Source organism: Malus sylvestris, chromosome 6 (genome assembly GCF_916048215.2).
Source record: "Malus sylvestris chromosome 6, drMalSylv7.2, whole genome shotgun sequence".
Classification (NCBI taxonomy): domain Eukaryota; kingdom Viridiplantae; phylum Streptophyta; class Magnoliopsida; order Rosales; family Rosaceae; genus Malus; species Malus sylvestris.
In genome coordinates this window covers 33861185-33881869 of record NC_062265.1, presented here as the reverse complement: position 1 = coordinate 33881869, position 20685 = coordinate 33861185, and the positions used below count along the sequence as shown (strand labels likewise).

At 39.3% G+C, this 20685-nt stretch overlaps 4 protein-coding genes across 9 annotated transcripts; 1 reads left to right on the top strand and 3 right to left on the bottom strand.

Annotated features, from left to right (window-relative positions):
* The first annotated feature begins 2097 nt into the window (after positions 1 to 2097).
* Positions 2098 to 7090, top strand: LOC126626111 (golgin candidate 2-like). Of its 2 annotated transcripts, XR_007624575.1 has the most exons (10): positions 2098 to 2369; positions 2554 to 3663; positions 3825 to 3935; positions 4099 to 4158; positions 4477 to 4534; positions 4836 to 4981; positions 5554 to 5679; positions 6202 to 6249; positions 6344 to 6752; positions 6976 to 7090. XR_007624575.1 is itself a non-coding variant. In XM_050295318.1 (9 exons), exons 1-9 carry the CDS (start codon positions 2316 to 2318, stop codon positions 6677 to 6679), a joined length of 2049 nt encoding a protein of 682 aa, XP_050151275.1. In that variant the 5' UTR covers positions 2098 to 2315; the 3' UTR covers positions 6680 to 7090. The 2 variants fall into 2 exon arrangements, 1 of the variants encoding a protein (XP_050151275.1); XM_050295318.1 differs by having other exon boundaries at positions 6344 to 7090.
* Positions 7091 to 7852: 762 nt separating this feature from the next.
* LOC126626112 (uncharacterized) lies at positions 7853 to 10761 on the bottom strand. 4 transcript variants are annotated; one of them, XM_050295320.1, is made up of 10 exons: positions 10513 to 10761; positions 10321 to 10390; positions 10071 to 10138; positions 9910 to 9971; positions 9702 to 9783; positions 9366 to 9599; positions 9066 to 9194; positions 8923 to 8984; positions 8720 to 8836; positions 7853 to 8114 (listed from the first exon to the last, which is right to left on the bottom strand). In XM_050295320.1, exons 1-10 carry the CDS (start codon positions 10561 to 10563, stop codon positions 8102 to 8104), a joined length of 888 nt encoding a protein of 295 aa, XP_050151277.1. In that variant the 5' UTR covers positions 10564 to 10761; the 3' UTR covers positions 7853 to 8101. The 4 variants fall into 4 exon arrangements, with proteins under 4 accessions (XP_050151277.1, XP_050151276.1, XP_050151278.1 ...); XM_050295319.1 differs by having other exon boundaries at positions 7853 to 8052; XM_050295321.1 differs by having other exon boundaries at positions 7853 to 8071; positions 10513 to 10760.
* An 893-nt stretch (positions 10762 to 11654) lies between these two features.
* Positions 11655 to 13041, bottom strand: LOC126626010 (peptidyl-prolyl cis-trans isomerase FKBP17-2, chloroplastic-like). Its single transcript, XM_050295170.1, has 3 exons — positions 12574 to 13041; positions 12455 to 12499; positions 11655 to 12092 (listed from the first exon to the last, which is right to left on the bottom strand). The coding sequence occupies exons 1-3, from the start codon at positions 12945 to 12947 to the stop codon at positions 11735 to 11737; spliced, it is 777 nt and encodes a 258-aa protein (XP_050151127.1). The 5' UTR covers positions 12948 to 13041; the 3' UTR covers positions 11655 to 11734.
* A 300-nt stretch (positions 13042 to 13341) lies between these two features.
* On the bottom strand, positions 13342 to 20473 carry LOC126626009 (probable serine/threonine-protein kinase SIS8). Of its 2 annotated transcripts, none has more exons than XM_050295169.1 (13): positions 19046 to 20473; positions 17821 to 18258; positions 17614 to 17714; positions 16192 to 17369; positions 15929 to 15969; positions 15766 to 15834; positions 15170 to 15270; positions 14651 to 14729; positions 14443 to 14541; positions 14293 to 14361; positions 14163 to 14212; positions 13892 to 14068; positions 13342 to 13761 (listed from the first exon to the last, which is right to left on the bottom strand). In XM_050295169.1, exons 1-13 carry the CDS (start codon positions 19547 to 19549, stop codon positions 13674 to 13676), a joined length of 2994 nt encoding a protein of 997 aa, XP_050151126.1. In that variant the 5' UTR covers positions 19550 to 20473; the 3' UTR covers positions 13342 to 13673. The 2 variants fall into 2 exon arrangements, with proteins under 2 accessions (XP_050151126.1, XP_050151125.1); XM_050295168.1 differs by having other exon boundaries at positions 16096 to 17369; positions 19046 to 20470.
* Between the last annotated feature and the right edge of the window lie 212 nt (positions 20474 to 20685).

The following is a 20685-nucleotide window of genomic DNA, read 5'->3' as shown; positions in this document are numbered from 1 at the left end:
GTACTTGGGCATTTGGTACGCTTTCAGTCCCGACTTGCATCTGGGTCGCGCACGAACGCGGAGATCGACGGCGAGGTTCTGGTGATGGTCGTCTGGTGGTTGCAACCATGACGATTTTGCTGAGAAAGAGAGTGAATTGAACGAAGAAGAAATGAAGGGAATCAGTGGATTGTTTTTCTGGGTGTAGGCGTTTGGGTGGGATAGTAAAGGCCCAATGGAGTGGGCGAATGTGCGAATCAGAAGGGAGAGGGCGAAGGCGAAGGGAGACGATGAGGGATCAGCGGCGGGGGAGAGAACGGGACTACCAGTCCGCTTGAAATTGAGGGGTCTCCTTAAGAACGTTTAGCGAACCGTTCAGTCGGGGCGAGTCCCCTTTAGTCCCATTAAACTTAATCCTTGTCCAGACCAAACAAGGGACTATAGTCTAGTCTAGTCTTGTCCCCCTTAATCCGGTCAAACAAACGTCCCCTTAGACTCTAAAATTGACAAAATTAGTCTCCAACCAAAAGCTAAAAGGAAATCTGGCTAAAATGGTCAATTAAGTTTGGCCCACGTCATGCAACATGTAGCCTCAATAGATTATATTTAGCCCTAAAATATAAAAAGAAATAAAATATAGTCCCGCATAGTATATACTAGTTAAATTTTAAAATAATTTTTTTTAAATAATCGATATTATCTATATTAAGGGAGATGGAGTGAGTTTAGCTTTATAATCGGCTAGCAATAATGTGGTTCAAATTCGCATTTGGCAATAATCGAATATAATATCTATTTTTTTACAAATAAAAAAAAATATCACTAAACCGTAGTACTAAATGATAAAATAAATGGGAAATGTTATTGGCACTTCAAAAAATCTCATTCTACACTCTTCACAAGTGTATTTTTCTTTCCAAATATAGAAAATTTGAAGTGCAGAATGAGATTTTTGGAGTGTTAATAACAATTTCCAAAATAAAAACTTTTAAAAAACTAAAATATAATCAAGCGTTTTTATCACAAATAGTCCCTGAAATTGACACACACAATCAAGATGGTATTTAAAATTGAAAATCGATCAATGTAGTCTCTGAATATTATTGCTGAAAATTAATGTGTTCATTCAGTTAAATTTCCATCAAAACTTCTATTAATGACATACATGGCACATGTGGGACCCAATATAATTAAATATTCTCAACTACTCCAGTTGATTCTCGTCGAACCACGTCCACCATTGCGAGGTCTGATTCCTCCCTCCATCTGCAGCGCAGCTGCTGCCATGTGAGCACCCAAGAGGCTCTGACCTGTGAGCACCTAACCCAAGCACCAAGCCACCATCTTCCCCACCATATTTTGCAAAAACACACAATCTTTGAGAGACTAAGAGGAGGGAAAGAGAGAGAGGTCGAAATCATGGGATGGTTTCTTACATGTTTTGGTTCTTCCAAAGACAAAAAAACGTAGGAGTAATCAGAGGGAGTAATCAGGAGAGCAAGGTGGTGTGTGGAAGGGATTACCGGATTGGGTCAGAGGGGGAAGCAGATCGTTCGATCTCCTTTGTTCTTTTTTTCATTTTCAAATTTATTTAAAAGATGGTGGTTGTTTGGATTTGTAGGAATTTGGATGGTGGTGGTTTGGATTTGCAGGGAGGGAGGAAGGGTGCAGGAATTTGGATTTGCAAGGAGGAAGGAAGGGTGCAGTAGAGTAGGGTGCTCACTCAATCTTGGCGCGACCCTAACAACACCACAACTGGGCTCGATGTCGTGGACATGGCAGCAGCTGCACTGCAGACGAAGGGAGGAATCAGACCTCGCAATGGTGGACGTGGTTCGGCGAGAACCAACTAGAGTAGCTGGGAATGTTTAATTATATTGGGTCCCACATGTGCCATATCAACCATTAACAGAAGTTTTGATGGAAATTTAAAAGAATAACCACATTGATTTTCAGCAATAATATTCGGGGACTACATTAATTGATTTTCAATTTTAAAGACCATCTTAATTGGGTATATTAATTTCAGGAACTATTTGTGATAAAAGCCCTAGGCATCCACGTCTAAAAATGACATAAATCAAACCAACCACAAAACGGTCACCCGAAATCTAACGGCCGAATTACTCACACCGTCACCCGCCCGTCACTGGAGCATTTTCACCCACCTCCCTCCCCATTCACATCATTACAACCCATATCCCCAAGCTTCTTCTTCCTCCTCCTCCGCCTCTTCCTTCATCCTCTGCAAGTACTAAACGCTGTGTTTCGCCAACAATGCACTTCGATTCTCTCCAGAAATACTAAACGTTGCGTTTCGCTGAACTAGCGCGACCATGGCGAACTGGATCTCCTCCAAGCTCAGAGCCGCCGAAACTATCCTCCAACAGGTTCAATTCTTCTCCTCCATCTCCTCCCAATCCAGAAAACTATAAAATTAAACAAAAATTTAATTAGAATTAATCTTAATTGAATTAACTAGTCAATCTGCAATTTTTAATTTTTTGATTTTTGAGTTCGATCTGTTTGGAGTAGTAATGTAAAATCCGTGTGATTGTGAAATGGACGGTTCAGATCGATCAGCAAGCTGCGGAGTCGCTGCGGAAGAACGAGAAGCAGATCGCCGACGAATTGAGCTTGGACACGCCGACGAGAGCGGGGGGCAGTGTGCCTTTGAAGGATCAGTTGAAGAAGAAAACCCTAGAAAATCAAATTAGTGATTATCGCGGAAAATTAACCAGTGATCCGAGCTTAAACATCGTTAGTAATAACATTAACGTTAATGATGATGGTAATAATAGTAATAGGGAGAGAGATATTGGTGGAGTTCTGAAACCTAGGAAGACTCTTACTGACGGTGACTGGACTCAACTCCTTAGTAGCACACCGAATCGGGGAGCTACTTCTGCTGCGAATCGCGGCAATGGTTTCCCCGGGGTTCGGGGTTTGAGGAAGGATGGTAGGAGGCCGGGGAGTGCCAGTTCCACTTCGGGTTTGTCGGTTTTGGAGGCTAAGAAGAATCAAAAGAGTGGCGGTAATAATGTTGTGAAGTCGGCGCGGAGGGCAAGTGTTGGGGAAGGAAGTAAGTTGAATGGGAAAGTGAGTGATGGGGGGGAGTCTGGCTATTCGGTTTCAAATTCACCGGAGAGGGCTTCAAGTGTTGAGTTGAAGAGTGATGGTAAGATTTTGGAAGGACGAGAGTTGGATTATAGAGATGTGGGATTGAACACTTTGGAGGAAACAAAAGATAAGGGAAATGAAGAAAATGGTGGGCGTTTTGATTCTAAGGAACTTTCTGCTGAGGTTTCTTTACAGTCGGTGAAGAAGGACGATGTGGGTTCTAATAAGAAGTTAGGAGGGGAGAATGTGGGTGATCGGTTGAGGAAGCATGAGTCTATTGAAGCGTCCAGAAGTTCTACCTCTGAGGATTTAAAGAGAGGTTTTACTTCGGTAAGTGATGGGAGCTCTGAGTCGGACACAGACACAGGTTCAAGTTCTGATTCTGAGAGTGAGCGTGAGAAGGAGGAAAGGAGAAAGAAGAGGGAGAGGATTCTGGCAGAGAAAGCAGCAGCTAAAGCTGTGGAGGCCATCAAAGAGAGGGAAAATATGGTTGCCAGATTGGAGGGTGAGAAGCAGAGCTTGGAAAAAATACTTGAAGAGCAAGTGAAGCAACAAGCACAAGAGGTAACAATAAGATTATTAGGATTTTGTTGTTCTTATCATTCTTCCTAGGTTGGCTGCATTAATCCTCTTTGTCCATTTTTTGTTTTATCTAATGAAATTGAATGTCTTTATCATCTTGCGTAAAACGTTATTACTTGAATTTACCTTTGTTCACACTTCAGGCTTCAAAGCTGCAAATGACTATGATGGAAACCATGGAAGCGGCTGATTTAGAAAAGCAGAAACATAATAACACTAGAATGGAAGCCTTTGCACGGTTGGCTAAACTGGAGGTACTACAACCTTTTCCAATCTGTTTCTTATGTGTATTAGAAAAACAATTCTGTTTCATTCTGAGTTATGTCTAGAAGTATGAATTTCCCCTTTTGTCGAACTTTTTAGTCCGTGCTCATATTTAGGAATTTTGTTATTACTAAAGGTTAAAATTGGTTGCAGACTTCAAATGCAGATCTTGCAAAATCCCTAGCCAATGTGCAATGGAATCTACAAGTAGAGGTACGATTATATCCTGATTCAGATGATTGATGTGGTCCAATGGACATTTTATAATCTTCTGAATTGATGTTCTGAGCAATAGATAATTGTCCAGTTGGTTAAATTGTTTTGGTGGTTCAATTATGGTGGAGAAATAATACTTTAAAATTCATTCCTTTGCTTAAAGTCATTCCTTCTTGTCTATCATTTCAATTATTGGGGATTCGAAACGCTTCTCATGTGTTTTGGTTGCTTTGCATTATCAATACTATTGTTTTTGTTTTTTTACTCCTGCTGACATGTTTCCCTTTTTCTTCTTTTACTCTTTCGGGAGTCCAGGCTAATCAGGTAGCAGAACTCCGACAGCAAATTGAGTTAAAAGAAGTGAACCAGGAAGGTAAGTTCTTTAGAATCGTAAACTAATGAATTGGGTGTGGAAACTAGAAAAGTCCTCTTTATTTATTTTTTATTTTCATTTTGAAATATAAATTTCCTCTCGAGGGCTAAAGGATTTGAGTATAAACAAAAGTTCTGATTATAGTAGATTGAGAATAGAGACTGACTTTTTTTTGGCCTCATATTGACTTTATATTGTAAAGCAGTGAATAATTTCACAATGCAAGGAAATTTTCAATGTTATGTTGAAATCAATATCATGTTTGGTGTATCATCCCTTGGAACTCTTTTTCTTCTTGTAGAGCTCAGGAGGAAGATCTCCGACACTCATCAAACAAAATTATCTCTAAAGAAAGTAGCAGCGTCAAAAGGAATTGAACTTGAACGAGAAATTTTGGAGGCAGAGTATGCCTTTGTTACCGATAAATTTGTGCGATTGCAAGATAAGGTTAGAGGATTTCATTATAATATTCAAAAGCTGTGAGAGTTTTTAACTGCTGATCCATTAATGTCTTTCCTCCCTTTCTCTCTTTTTGTGTTAATATTTTACTTGGGCATGGGAAACTACTTTATAGAATATTGTGAAAAGTTAAAGCTTGATGGTGAATTCATGTGGTTTGCATACGGCTAAAGAAACTGGTCCAGTGCTGTTAAAAGTTGTGAATAGCTTGGGTTTTATTTGTCAGGTTTTTAGTGCAACGCCTCCAGGAATTGTGGATTTCCATCTCTTGAATACGTTCACTTCTATGATCAGATCAAACAATCTCTCTAAGTGACACCCTCGAAGCTAGATTCATCTGACTGTCATCTTTCCGTTTTTGGAAGTGAATAGATCCATTGAAGGATGTTAGGCCACAAAGTAATCAACATTTCATCAAGACTATGAACACTAAAACTGAAGCTTTTGACAGCATTGATTAAATGGTGTTTCCTGATAGAACTGTGCGATGATTCATGCATTGCTCACATTTTGTGATATTCCGTAATCATTTACAAGAAAAATTACGTGTTACATTTCAGGCACAGAAGCTGGAAGCAAACATTGAAATGACAAGGAAAGAGATAGAGGATCCAACAGAAGTAGAAATTGAGCTCAAGCGAAGGCTTGCTCAGATGACTGACCATTTGATTCATAAACAAGCCCAGGTTTGTCATTCCAACACCGTTCTTAATTCCCTTGGTCATTCAAGTGAGAGGATTTGTCTGGTTACCTAAATAAGACCATTAAAAAACATCTGGGTGTGCCTTTATCACCGACTTGTATGTTTATTGAAAAAATAAACAGAATATAATTAAGAAAGGAACGTAGCAAATAACTCAGAGATGCACCAGACTTGAAAAACGAACAACAAAATGGAACTAAAAGCTTTGAACATTTTCTGAATAGAATGATATTCCACTTGATGGTCAAGTTTTATACTGCTGAGACACCTTTAAGCTTCAATAGAGATGAGATCCGTTAAGTGAAAGTAACTAAGATGCACATTTTAAAAAAAAAATTTCTTTTGACAATCGACTCTGCATTCATATTTAAGAACAACAGGATCGATGCTTCCTTTAACCCCTTACGTACTAATTACGGAATTCGTGTAGCCTAGATTCTCAAATATTAGATGTGGTTTTTTTTTCTTTTTGAAAGGCTATTTTTTATGATTCCACTTGAACCAGGTTGAAGCTCTCTCCTCCGAGAAGGCAACTCTTCTGTTCAGAATTGAGGTATGTTGATTATACAGATAACTCTTTTGTGACGAAACTTTAATGCGCAAGATGATCTATCCGAGGGACAGTACTAAATTTATGCATCATGCAGGCTGTCTCGAGGTCACTAGACGAAAGCAAGTCATTGACTGAATTTTCCGCTGCCTCGTCAAGGGACATAGAATCGGGCAGACCTTTATTCGAGGACAGAATCCGGTCAGGCAGGAAGCACCTGGGTTCAGCACTTCAGCAATTGGAGTCTATATTCTTGGCCGGAGTAGTGTTTTTGAGGAGGAATCCGACTGCGAAAATATGGGCCGCGATGTACTTCGTGTGCCTTCATTTGTGGGTTATTTACATTCTAATGTCCCGTTCTCAGGCTTCAAATGAGATGAAATCCGGGGCTGTCATATCCTTGGAAAACATTAACAACACTGCTGGTGTATAGTTTACTATAATTTCTTTGTTTTTTTTTTTTTTTTTGTTTATTCCTCAATTTTTAGGAGGTCTCAATTAGGGAGGTGGATTGTCTGCCCTCCCATTTCCACACTCTTCCCATCTCCTCCTGTTTTGTGTGCGGTTAAGTCACGTCGATATTTTATATTCCTATTACTTTTTGTTTTATTATTTTTATAAACAAATCAATATAAAAGTTGACGCGGCTTAACCGTGACCACACAAACATGAGGGGATGGGAAGAGTATGGAAATGGGAGGGCATACATCCACCTCCGTCAATTAGTAGGGGTGTAATTTGTGCAGTTTTCCCCAAATGACTAATAAAGCAGTGAATTATCTGAACGGTAGGGATGTATTGTTATTTCGGAATTAATAAATATAAATCAGTACACAGCTTGATACTTTGCAGTGTATAAAATATCAATATAAGTGGAAATGTTGGTATGCAAATTTATAGAAATATCAAAGGATATGTTGATGTCAAAATTGGTTGCTTGAATAGAAATTAAGAAAATTTGCAACAGGGTGAGTGTATCAATTCATTTAAATTTAGTTGAAATAAGAGAAAATTTCTTACAAAAATATTAAAAGTTCAAAATCCGTAGTAGGTTCTGGCAAAATATCAATAAATGTCGTTGATATTCATTGATTTTCTTGTATCTCGTTGATATCGGATGAAATTTATATTTCACCGCCCCTTTCCATGTTGATCATTGATTTTTCGAATATTTTGACGAAAATATCGACAATTACATGAATATTATAAACATGATATTAAGTGTTTTCAAGCTTCAGCCTGAATTCAATGCTCGCTCTCATTCGATCACAGTTGTTTTCCATGAATATAGGGGTACTCAAGTTTGGTTAGGGCAGGAACTCACCCAAAAAAATTAAAAAAAAAAGTTTGGCTAGGATAACGAGTGCACCTCTATAGCCGAGTTTGAATTCTATCAAATTAGTTTAGATAAAATTAGGATATTGCTGCAAGTGACCCTTTACCATAATAATAGAAATGAGTTGAGCCATTGCATGACGGCGTGAGTTCAAACTCCTGCAAGTGGCCATTTAACACAATAGTGGAAAGGAGCTGAACTCTTGCATGACGGTGTGAATTCGAACTCCGTTGATGGCTAATCTAACATCTAATCTAACAAAATATACCGTTTTATCAAAAATAAAGATTAGGATATTCCTTCTTGCAAAGAAGAGAAACAAGTCCACATTTCATTCAACTGTAGTATTATACTTCGTTGAGGAACGAATAAATGCATACAATCGTTAAAATTCGAAGTATTACAAAAGAATCGGAAGCTAGCCGATCTTCAATCCGTCGCTTCTTCGTTCTACCCAGCTTGTTCTACACCTTCCACAGATGGCAACGTCTTACAAGTTTGAACAAACAGTTCGGCATGTCAAAACATAAACCTAGCAAATGAAATATATGCACTATTGAATGATCGAACCAGAACCTCCTAAGTTTACAGTTTTAACAAGAAGAAGCCTTATCCTACTAAGCGAGGTTAGCTGTATGAATCCTAGAACGCTACTACGCTTGTTTTTGCACCAAGTCTTCCGTTAGCTCCAAGTACTCCATGTCTTTTCTTAGTCTCTTTCCAAGTCTTCCTAGGTGTTCCTCTATCTCATAATCACATATTCTAGCACCTATAGGTTTTCGGTTCACATGCCCAAACCACCTAAACCGTTTTTCTCTCATTACGGCAATTCCTAATTCCGGATGCTCCTACTTTACCTTGGAGATCTAGTTTACAGTTTAAACCCCTGATTTTTCAAAATGTTTCTTCCTATGGATACCCTAGACTGTCGATTTCCAGACTTCTTTCGCACTCAGAATATGCGCACGCACTGATTGTGTGTTTAAATTGCTTCTTGTTTAAGCGTTTTCCATGTGTGGAAGACTCATCTTATTATTGCAGATACGCACATATATGAACTCAACAGCAGCACATGATAAGTTGAGAGTTATGCCTTCAGGAGGAAAAAATATAATTTCGAACAGATTGTAGCCTTACCAGTTTGGCTTTTCTCGAGGAAGATTACGGCTGTAGAGAGGAAACTCAAAGAGAAAAGTTGTTTTGAACCACAACGGCAAGTTCTTGTATATAACTGGAGGTAGCGGTATCAGAGGGCTGCAAAAGAATGAATAGAGGTTGGTCACAGATACTGCAATTCATACTCGAATGAAACTTGTGCCAAAAGAAAAGCTGAAGTTTACCTAGTCGATCTTTTATACAGCCTATATTCGTCTATGTTTCCAAACTTCTTATCTGCAGATTTCTGTTATTGTCCAACCACAAATCATTAGCAACTTTTCAAGTGCGACGAATTTTGGCAATAAGAAAGGGAAAGAAGCAAAACCTCAAGCAACGGGATGCCACTGATGAAAAGAAGCAACAGCGTGAGAAAGATTGGTCCAAGAATCACCAGCCACTCTGCACCTTCCAATACGGGTGTGGATGCCACAAATACTCCCCACCAAAGGAATATCTGAGCAACAACATTTATAAAAGTTCCATTTGAATTTGATAGAATTAACGCAAAGATACTAACATGTCGAAATTTCTTGGATGAATGATATTTCCACTTATCTGTGAGTCTCGTTACGTTATTACTTGTAAGTATGTGAGGCAAACAATGCAAGCATGTGAAGATACTAACCTCACCAAAATAGTTTGGATGACGAGTGTATTTCCATAGTCCGACATTGCACCATTTTCCTCTATTTTGTGGAGAACTTTTGAAAGTTAACTTTTGCTGATCAGCTGCAGCTTCAACTGAAAAACCGACAAACCACATAATCCATCCAATTATGTCTGCAGCTTGGATCAATGGCATTCTGTTGCTTGCATTAGCAACTGTTACAGGTAAACTCACAGTCCATACCCACATAGCCTGCAGAAAAATCAGGTTGCTTCTAAGAATCATATCAACTTTATCCTTCAGAGAACAAGCACAACGCAATGATAAAACCAAAAACAGGGAAAGCAAGAGAACCTGAAATATCCAGAAAACTGCTAACTTCCCTAGATTACCACGTATTTCATCAAAACGCCGATCCTCTCCCCATTGCAAAATCCTGATGAGGAAACGTTTTGAGAATTAAAATTGTGATTGGATTTCGATATAGGTAATGTTGTACTCGATACTCGACAATGCTGCAAGTATGCCAGATTAATAGAATGACACAAAAGCATCAAAATACCTCATCAGTAGAAAAAACCCGAGGCGAAGACCCCATATTATCACAAGCAAACTCAACACTACCTGAAGAAAAAAAAAAAAAACCCCGAAGATTTGCTTTATCCGTTATCAACACGAACTGCGAGCAAATTAAACACCTTTCGGGAGATAATAATACAATACCTGTCTAAAATGCCATGAACCTTTGACAACCAAAGTCAGAATAGCAAGTATAACAAAATTGGTACTTCCTGTGAAAATAAATTTAATCACAGACAAAAAACATGTCATAATTATATCAAAAACAAATCTGAGCATTTTCTTGGCAACCAAACAACCCAATCAGTTTCTAATTAGTATTGATAAGCAGGAAATTAAGTTAATTAACTATCAAATTCTCAGGAAATAAATTCAGTTCAGAGAGAAGAATTACCAGCAAAGTCAGTGACTTTGTCGAACTTGAGAAGAGCAGTGACTATGAAGAACAACAACTGATACCCCACCTTAATCAACAAAAAAACCATATTGCAGATATTCTAGAGAGAAAATTCAACCCAATAGGAAAAAAGATATACAAAACAGAAAGCAGAAAGCTTTTAGAGAGAGAGAGAGAGAGAGAGGTTACAGTGACAATGGCAGTGAGAGCTAAGAAATTGGAATCCAAGACTCTTCCCATGGAAATTGTTCTGGGTTTTTGCTCCTGAATAAAAAGCTCTATGCTTTTGCTTGCAGCTGCTGAGATATCAAAAAGTGGAAAGGAAGCTCTTCGAAAATTCAAAACAATAGGAAAAAGTCTCTGGCTGCAGTTTTAACACCATTGCTCTCTCTCTCTCTCTCTCTCTCTCTCTCTCTCTCTCTCTCTCTCTCTCTCTCTCTCTCTCAAAGCGGGAAATGTTATCCACACATCTCATTTTACTTCTCACATACTTTTTTAATTTTCAGCTGTCGAATCGAATGAATTGAAGAAGATCAACAGACAGAAATTATCAAAGGATGTGAGAAGAGTAAAATAAGGTGTGTGGATAGCATCCCCTTTTTTAGCAAACAAGCACAACTCGACAATAGAGTCATCATGTTGTCCCACATCGGAGACCTATTATAAAATTGATAAAATTTAAAAGGGTTTACATTAAGTATTTTAGGTCATCTCTAATGGATCCGGTTAAAGGGTCATAAGGTTAAAAATAATTTGAAATGACATAAAAACCATTTGCCAACCGAGGGTTAGTCCAAAGAGTTTGTGGGCCCCACAAGGCCAATACCCCAAATCGGGCCAACGGGTTGGTCATTTTCAGCCCTCCAGTGCCAGAATGTCAAGCTTGACATTTTGTCAGCCCTCCAGCTCATTAAAATATAATTTCCTGCAAGGCTATATAGGGCTAAAAGGATCCATTTAGCCCTCCTTTAGTTGGAGATGGCCTTATGTTAACTTTGATAACGTAACCTTGTAACTAAGTAGGCATTAAAGTGATTATCATCCGATACCTATTCAATTTTTCGGATTCATTAAAATATAATTTCCTGCAGGGCTATATAGGGCTAAAAGGATCCCTTTGGCCCTCCTTTAGTTGGAAATGGCCTTAATTGTTGACTTTGGTAGCGTAACCTTGTAACTAAGTAGGCATTAAAGTAATTACTATCCGATACCTATTCAATTTTTCGAATTCGGATGCGTCAAAATTAGAAATTCTCAATTCGGAGTTGGTCGGAATCGATTTTTCCTATCTAAGTTACACCCTATATGTAACCAAACGCAAATGATTTATTCCACACGCAAATGATTTATTCCACATTCTTTTATCAATATCAAAAATATACAATTAACAAAGACAAAGAATGAATGATCCTCATGCGGGTGCAATTGAGACTCTGTCAACCTCAATAATATAATCTAGGGTTGCAAAAGGAGGAATTTGCAGACCAGGGCCTAAATCTGCACCATTTTCTCCAAACCCCAAGCTTGGAGGAACCACCACTCTCCTTTTGCCTCCTGCCTTCATGGATCTCATCACATATTCTATCCCTTCACACACTCCCTTGCTGTAAGGCTGCTTTGACCCCACCACCAGAGCCAACGGCTTCTTCTCCCTCTCATATGTGTCCACAAACACCAGTCCGCTGCCTTCTACTTTGCCCTTGAGGTCGATCACCACCAAGTCCCCCGGCCTCGGTGTAGCCCCGCCGCCGACTCTTAACTCGCAGTATCTGCACTTAAAAATGCATGTGTTTAATTAGGGTTCGTTTGAAATTACTCACGTAAAACGAATTTATGCTCATAAGTCATTCTAACAGTGTGTATTGGAAACACTTTGTTAAACTGAGTACTTCTTGAAAAAACACTTGAAAAGTGATTCCTGAATGAATGAAAGCTTTTGAATATTTCTGCCAAACATTGTCGTAATCGTTTTTGGCTCTTCAAAAAGGAAAGGTAACATGAGTACATCCGAGGACGTTACCCACCCTACTCGGCCAGTACCGTTCTCACCTAGATATAAGTTCTGATGTGATTACGTGCATGTCAGTCGCTGTGATAGCTACAGTATTTATGTAGGGAGAGAGAAATGTACCTTATCCCATTAGGTAACACCACCTCTTCTTCTTTCTCAACATTTCTGCAAAAACACAACATGAAATTATATAATTTGGACTATTATGTATAATATATGTATATACATATATTTACAACCTTGTGTTTGACTCTTGTTGGGAGACCTCAAGGCGGGTCTTAATTTGCTCAGAGACAACACCAACCGTGAGAAAGGCAGCCCAAGCAAGGCCAGCACCAATCCCAAACCTCCTTGTCAAGGTGGAAGCTATCCAGTCTGTGGAGTCTGCCTTGGTTTTGGTCTTGGAAGGCTTTTGCTGCTCCGCTTTTACCGGCGTCGGCGGCTGCTCGGATGAACTTGTGCTGAGCTGCTGAATTGGTGTCGGAGAATGAGGCGGTTGTGAAGGCAGATTTTGGGGCGGAGGTGGCGGCGTTTGTGATGAAGAAGCAGAGAAGTGGTTTGGTCTTGTTAGAGAGTGGGAGATAAATGGTGAAGAACCAGAGAAGGAGGCCATTTCTAAGAAGATAAAAATGTTGATTGAGCTGCCAAGTGAAAAATGGGGAACCAGAAACTTTCTTCCTTTAAGTAGGTCCTACCTTATCCATGTATATGATGGAAAATTAAAATGGTGGGTTGCTCTTCCTTCTATTGGCCCACAAGCCTACCCTTTTTTGGGTCCTTGACATTGTTGACCGCCTCTATAATACAGGTGAATCCTATAAACACAAGTGCGGTTCATCTTTATTAAAGAGGAATAAGCAACGTGGCCGCTAAATGTAGTAGAAATGACATTATTATTTTGTATATCGGATTCTGTATGTCAAACTGTCAATAGTACTCCATTTGCATTAAGAACTATTGCCTTTTCACCTTAAGGTTCAAGCAACATGATACTCTTCCGACCAACGGACACCGGAAATCAAAACATCGATTACAACAATTGCCAATGAATTCTTTACAAACAAATACACAACCTTGCAAATGGCCGCACTGTTGGGAAAACAGAAATGAGGAGGAAACCGAAAAATAATAAAGGAAAATGAAAATTTTCAAATTGGAGTATATGTTAGGTCATGATCTTCAATCTCTTTCTCAGAAGTTGTTCCAATCAAATGTACAACTTGCCTTCATCCATATTTTGGCTGTCAAACAAGCCGATATTCACTGTTTCAGCCAGCCAGCTGGGGATTCTCCAGCGCAGGATGGCTGAACCTTCCGATGGCCACTGCCTACTTGTGCACTAGGTCTGTGCACTTCTGCTCATCGGCTTCTGCAACGGTTTCAGAGTAGCCATGATCTCAGCAAAAGATGGTCTCAATTTTGGATCTCTGCAATGTTAATTAGGTCAAATGTAAGGTTTGTTCATCTGCCTAAATACACATTTGAATTGATATACAAATGATAAGACTGTAATTACGAAAATAAAACAAGAAAAATAGATAACGAAAGCATACTTACGTTTGCCAGCATTTTCTAATGAGATCTGCAACTGCAGGATCTATATTATCTGGAATATCAAGACGGCGATGTTGAAATCCAACTGCACCAACAACTTGCATTGGGTTCATTCCCCCCCATGGCTGTTGCATCGTAGAGAGCTCCCATAATATGACCCCGTAGCTATAAACATCGCATCTGCACAGTCAACCAAATTTTATATATCAGTAAAACTCCAACCACGGAAACAAAAGTTACATATAATACAACATTTGGTGGGGAGTACACATACTTTTCATCGGAAGGTTCATTTCGTAGCACTTCCGGAGCCATCCATTCAGCCTGAAGATATAGCTTTCAAGATTTAATAAATCAAATATATGCAGCATTTGAGAAAGAGAAGTTATCAAGTAGGGCTTTACCGTCCCTGCAGTCGACCTTGATGAGAGAAATGTGCTGTTCTTCATTCGTGATAACCCAAAATCGCAGACCTAATAACAAGCAGAAAACTTCACATCCTACCCGTCCATTATATGTGTACAGGAATATCGCCAAAGAGATGAGAAACACACCTTCACAACCCAATTCTTGTCGACAAGAAGATTTGGAGACTTCAAATCACGGTGTACAATTACTGGAGTGCAGTTATGCAAGTAATTCATTCCCCGAGCCTGAAGATTTGATCATTGAAAAAACAAAGTTAAGCTAGATGAAGATATCAATTACAATACATGATTGTTGGCTCATACTGGAATAATGGAAAGAAAGAGAGAATATTACCGCATCAAGAGCCATCCTCAAGCGCCTTCGCTCATCTAATTGATTGTTAGGCCGGTGTAATAACCTGTATAAACTACCTCTGCAAAATATGACATATTAATAACGCATGAATATAATTAACCAAATCAACACAATGCAGTTCTTAACTTCTTATCTACATAAATATATAGACCAAGGTCAAAACAACGAAATTCGATAATTCAAAAAACACAAAATCAGTGCTGTGTTTTGTTTCAGCCAGACTACGACGCCAAATGAAGATCAATATTATCTATTTCTAAGAAACTGAGGGTAATAGTTAAAAATAAAGTACAATAAAATCCAATCCTTGTGAATGGTACTTGCGTTTTGAAGGAGACAAAATGGTTGTGTTCTTAAGGCAAAGAAGCTCCTTGTACTTGTGTAGAATTAAGAATCAAGAACTATTAGTTACGACAATATCTATGAAACAAGTTGAATTCCATAAAAGACACTCGAAAGTAACTGCTTCATAAAAAGAGAATGAAATTTCTGGAATACCTTGGAAGAAATTCTGTAACAATGGAAAGATTTGGAGGGCGAGTTATTGCACCCATGAAGAGAACAACATTAGGATGCCTGAGTCTTTTCATTATCCGAACCTTCAAATTTTACGAATAAAAGATTAACTTCAATATTTGAAGGAAATATTCTGGAAAGCACATTAAACATGGAAAATATTTCTACTTTACCCTCTAACTTCCTAAACATCGATTCCATTCCCATTCCGTTCTAATGTTTACTCCAGCAACCAAACGCTGCCTAAGTACATAGAAGGATACAATGTTACTCTAGGGAGAGAGAGAACTCCTTACTTCATTCACTGTAACTACACGAATCTAGAAAACCTAAAGCGAACTGAACCATGGTGGTCCCTGCAAAGTTTTAACTACATTTATATAAATGGTGCAAATAATTCTTAGGTTTAGTAGTGTACTCGCCCCTCGCCCTCTCAAACAATGTTTTTCCTTCAATGCCACCCCCTTGGCAGAATACTTCCCGTCCTCCCCAGCTAGTAAGGAGATAGCATGCATTCATGCCATAAAATGATTGAACATGAAAAAGTTCATGAAATGGGTGAAGGTCGAAGCTTGTACCTCACTTCTGAATTCATCAAGTGATTCGCCCAAAAAGTTTTGGTCTAGAAACCTCTTCACAGCAACCTCCTGTAAAACCAAATAACGAAAAATACTCAAAATGCCACAATGCGTGCAGACAATACAATGGCTCAACTTTTAGGAATAGCATCTTAAAACTTACAGTCCCATGCCAGTCTCCATGATAGACCTCCCCATACGATCCTGCAGTATACAGGGTGTATGAACATGTGAAATTAGAATTTGAGTATTGAGACGCAACACCATTTAGACTAGTTTTTTTTAGATATGAGAGGTAGAACATTTATAGCATAATGCAGAGGTCAGTACCAAGTCCAATACGTTCACCCAAGGTGATATCCTCAAAAGGAATCTCGCAGTCTGCAACATCATCAATTGTGACGTCAGATCTAGTGCTTTCATTACCTGCTGATCGATCTGATGTTCGCTCGCCTTCTGAACTAACTCCCAAAGCATCATGTTCACGGCCACCACTGCCCCTTGGTTCAAAACCACCACTTTCTGCATCTCCATCACTTCTCATACCCTGATCGCATTGCTTATTGACAGCTGCAGTTGTTGCAACCACAGCTGCAGCAGTAGCAGTGGCAGCAGCTGCCACAGGAAGTTCAAGAGTTGGGTCGGTACTTGACTTTGCTGCAGCTACTACCATAGACGATGCAACAACAGCTGCTGCGGCCGCTGCTGCTGCAGCAACAGGGACATTCTTTGTATGTTTAACTGGAGATGCTTCAGACTGTGATGAGATATTCTGGCCAGTTACTTCCCTCGTATCAAGTGGAAGGCTGACCCCTAAACCTTCCACAGGCTTAAGAATCTCCGGTTGACAAGAAGTACTAGTTTTAAGATTCACCCTTTGCTGAGGCAAAGGAGGCAGAGAGTGAGCTGGCCTTTTATCATCTTGACTTTTAGCTTTTTGTGTTCCAAACCTTTCTTTATGTTCGCTCTTATCTTCTGCCTGGCGCTTGGTCTCAACTGTTGACACATCTAACTCCTCTGGATATATTTCCCTAAACAGGTTCGGGGGAGCAACAACTCCACTTTCAAGTAAAACATCATGAAGCTTTTGAGCTAGATTTGGATTCTCCTTGGCAGCCACAATCATGTATTTGGAAACGTCCTTAACCTTCTTTTTATGAACGGCTGGAGAGCTAACACCTTCAGTCCATGAAGGGGATCTTGCATGCGCAAAAGGATAATTTGGCTTTCCTGGAAGTTCCTGCACCAGCATCTTTTCTACGTCAGAGGCATATCTAAATTCATCTGAAGGCATCTTGGGTTGTTCCTCGCATTCAGTTGGTCTGGGTAAATTTGCATGAGATATTGGTTTTTCTCTCTCTTCGGAATCCCTTGTGGAAGAAGCAAAATTTCTTAACCTGGATTTCTTCTCTAATTTTCCAAAGTCCGAATGTTCTTCATACGAACTCCCAACTCCACTACTGGAAGAAGCAACATGAGAGGAATCAATGTCTCTAGAAAAAGGATTGGCGGAAAAGTAAGATTCGTCATATTCTATATGTGATCCAGCTGCATCAGATGGAATAAGTGTGCCGGGGTCTGCCATCAGATCAACAATATACTCCCTGAAATTCACATTGTACATATCTTAAAAACAGAATACGATTGTGGAACTTCAAATGAGAAAAACATAAAGATACACACTTTAATGGCCTGAGAGCATTTGCGGCAATATTTGACAATTAACACGTCCAAAATACCTTATATATGCGTGTAGAATCATTGCTTAAGGCATGGAAAACAAAAAGCAAAAACACCATGTAATCAAGTCTCTTCATTAAAGGTAAAAAACTTGTAAGAAAGAGTTACCTATCATAAATTTTTACAAAGTTCATTGCAACATCACTGGACCCCGTGTATTGTTGTCCTTTCACCAACCGGCATGGGATGCTCACACTATCAGCCAAAACCTAGTTACCAACATAAAAGGTGAGTGATAAGCAACCAGTAATGGAAGACCATGGTATAAATAATATGATGGAACAAAGCATACATGCCACTGTAGAGAGCAAGTACCTTGAACAACAATGCACGATGTCGAGCTAATCCAATCCTCAGAGAACCCAGTGGCAAAACCATGCTACCATTGTTTGCTTTCAAAATGTAACTAAGATTTTGCCATTCTCTCAACATGTTTTCAGGATTCACAACTGGTCCACCCATGTAGTCAGCAACTAAAAGAGCAAGTTTTTGCACCAGATTGCTGTTTAGAAAAACCCGAGGATCTGAACTTGACTTTACAGCCATTTCTAGGGCCACCTGTTCAAGTTTCAACAAATTTGCATCGGCAGCTCGATTGACCAAAATTGCTTCCCAGGTGACACTATCTGACAAGGGTGCTCCTTGCAGATCAACAAGGGAAGGCATTCTTTCTGAGGTTGACTCCGTCAATATTCCATACAGATCATAGAACCCATCCACGACCTTGTCATCATAGCTAAGAGCATTGTAATTCTGTGAGAAGGGATAAATCAACGATATGAGACAGGTTAGAAAAAGAAAAAAATTAAACTTTAAAAAACTGAAGAGACAAATTAAATTTAAGAATCACTACATGCTGCTAGTGAAAACATAACATAGAACACAGACGTGAGCTTCTAGGTTGAAGGGTTAAATTTTCATAGCCATGTTGATGAGCAGCAGGACAGAAATACTCCAGTTTTTGGCGGTTGTTCCTGACGCTAGGAAACTATTTATTCCTTCTCAAAATGTAGAAGTCCCACCCACCCTTCACCAACTTCCCTTCCCAATTTTTGTGCAGGTATAGATTTTGTATATTCACTACTCGTGCTTTGACACAAGTAGTTGCAGATGATACACAGCACCGTTGATGATGACTTTCAACAACATTGTTTAAACTGCCAGCAGCTTATCAATAAAAGGTGTCCGGTGTCTCATTCATCACAGGTATTGATGAGGCAAGGATCACAGGAGCAATAATGTTGTCACCAATATCTTTCCGCAAAATTTTTTTTTTTACACTTTTGGCAACGAAGATAACTAAAGCCTAGTACTTAGAATACTATCATCTAAGTACATAAGACAACTTAACTTTCGTTTAGTTTCAAGCTGCCATATCATTAACATACTATAAGCGGAAAGTTGACAAAGCAAACAAATTCCAAGTTTAAATTAAATGAAAGGATGTTGATCACCGTTCGGTCTAGTTTGATTGTATTTGAAGATAACGAACAGTAAGTCAACCGAAATTCAATCAGAAAGTACACGAAAAGAAACGTACCCAATAGCGGTATGCTATAACTTCAGCTGGAGTATTATCAGGAGCACTAGACCCCAAGCTAATCTGCTTAACAGCCTCAATCTGAACTGCCTCTGGATCTTCCCTAGCACTCAACTCCAAAGCCAATTGAATCTGATACTCTTCTGTTATATCAGCATCCCTTGAGGTACTAGACCCCGAGTCGCGCTTACCTGTATCGGAAACAACATCTAAACCACTCCCACTAACAGCTGCATCAGGTGGCTGCTCCATTCTCTCGGCCCTATTGACATTTGAAGATGATGGGGGACTAGGGGTATGCCTATTGCCAACTGAATTCAACCAACCCGAAATCCCCGAAAAGGGTTTATGCTCAGAACCCTGATGGGACCTTGAGTGCAAAAGCCTTTCCTTTTCAGAGGACGACTTGCTAATGGACTTACTGCCCCTTGATGAAGCTGCAGACCCTTCTGAATCTTTTGATTGGTTGGACATGTTATGCAGTTTCTTAATAAGGTTCTTCATATTGTTTTCATAAGTCACAACAAAATCGAATGCCAAAGAAATAAAAATCTGGCCATAAGCATCTCCATTGTCTTGGACCAAGCATGAAATCCTAAGCACTAAATCACCACAAGCCGAAAAGCAATCCAAAAAGCTCTTTTTGCAGAAGCACTTAACAGAGCCCTTCAAAGGGTCAAAACCCCCCCAATCATATCTAAAATCCAGAAACCGCCATTCCAAGCAATACCCAGTAAAGTTTCAACCTTTACCAATATCAGGAAAACCCCAGATGCCTAGATTGAAAGTGCTTTCCAATTGAAAGTGCTTTTCCTCAGAGAAACAAAACCCCAGTATTGGATACCAAGTTCACCCCAGAAACAAATACCCAAAACAGCAAAACACAACAGGATTGTATCAATCAAATATCAAAACTTTGATCCATCCATGTTACCTCCTCCAAGAAGCAAAACTTTTCAGAAAGCAGAAACTCCCAGCTGGGAGAAATGGATCTTCTTCTTCTGTATTCAGAAACGGAAAAAAAAAAAGCATAGAGAAGGGAGAGCAGGGTATTGGTATTGGTATTGGTATTGGTATTGGTATGGAGAGGAGAGGGGAGAGAAAGAAAAATAAAAGAGAAAGAAAGGGGAGCAGGTAGCAGAGGCAGAAGACAGCAAAGACCAGCAAGTGGGAGAGTAAGACCTCGAAGAGAATGACCCAATTGAGGAGAGGAGAGGAGAGGGGAGAGAAAGTAAGAGATAGAGAAAGAGAAAGAGAGGAAGAAGCTTTTCAAGGATTATTCAGTCGCATAAAATAAAAAGGTTAAATTGGTGGGAAACACAAACACATCCAGTTGCTCTCTCCTCTCTCTCCTCTTTCTCCTCTTTCTCTCTCTATATATACATATATTTGTGTATAAACTGGTTCACTTATTCAGTCATTCTGTTGGGAAATTGGAAGTACCAAAAATCTAAGGGGTGGTGGTGGGAAATGAATTGGCATGAGTTGGAAGATGTATGGTAAAGTTAAACTTCAAGTATGATAAAAAAATAATAATAATAAATACATAAAAAAGTTAAACTGTAAGTGAGAAAAAGTTTGGACAAGTTCTAAGTATTTGCTATTCCGAGCAAAATAAAGGTCCTGTCCGTTATGATTAA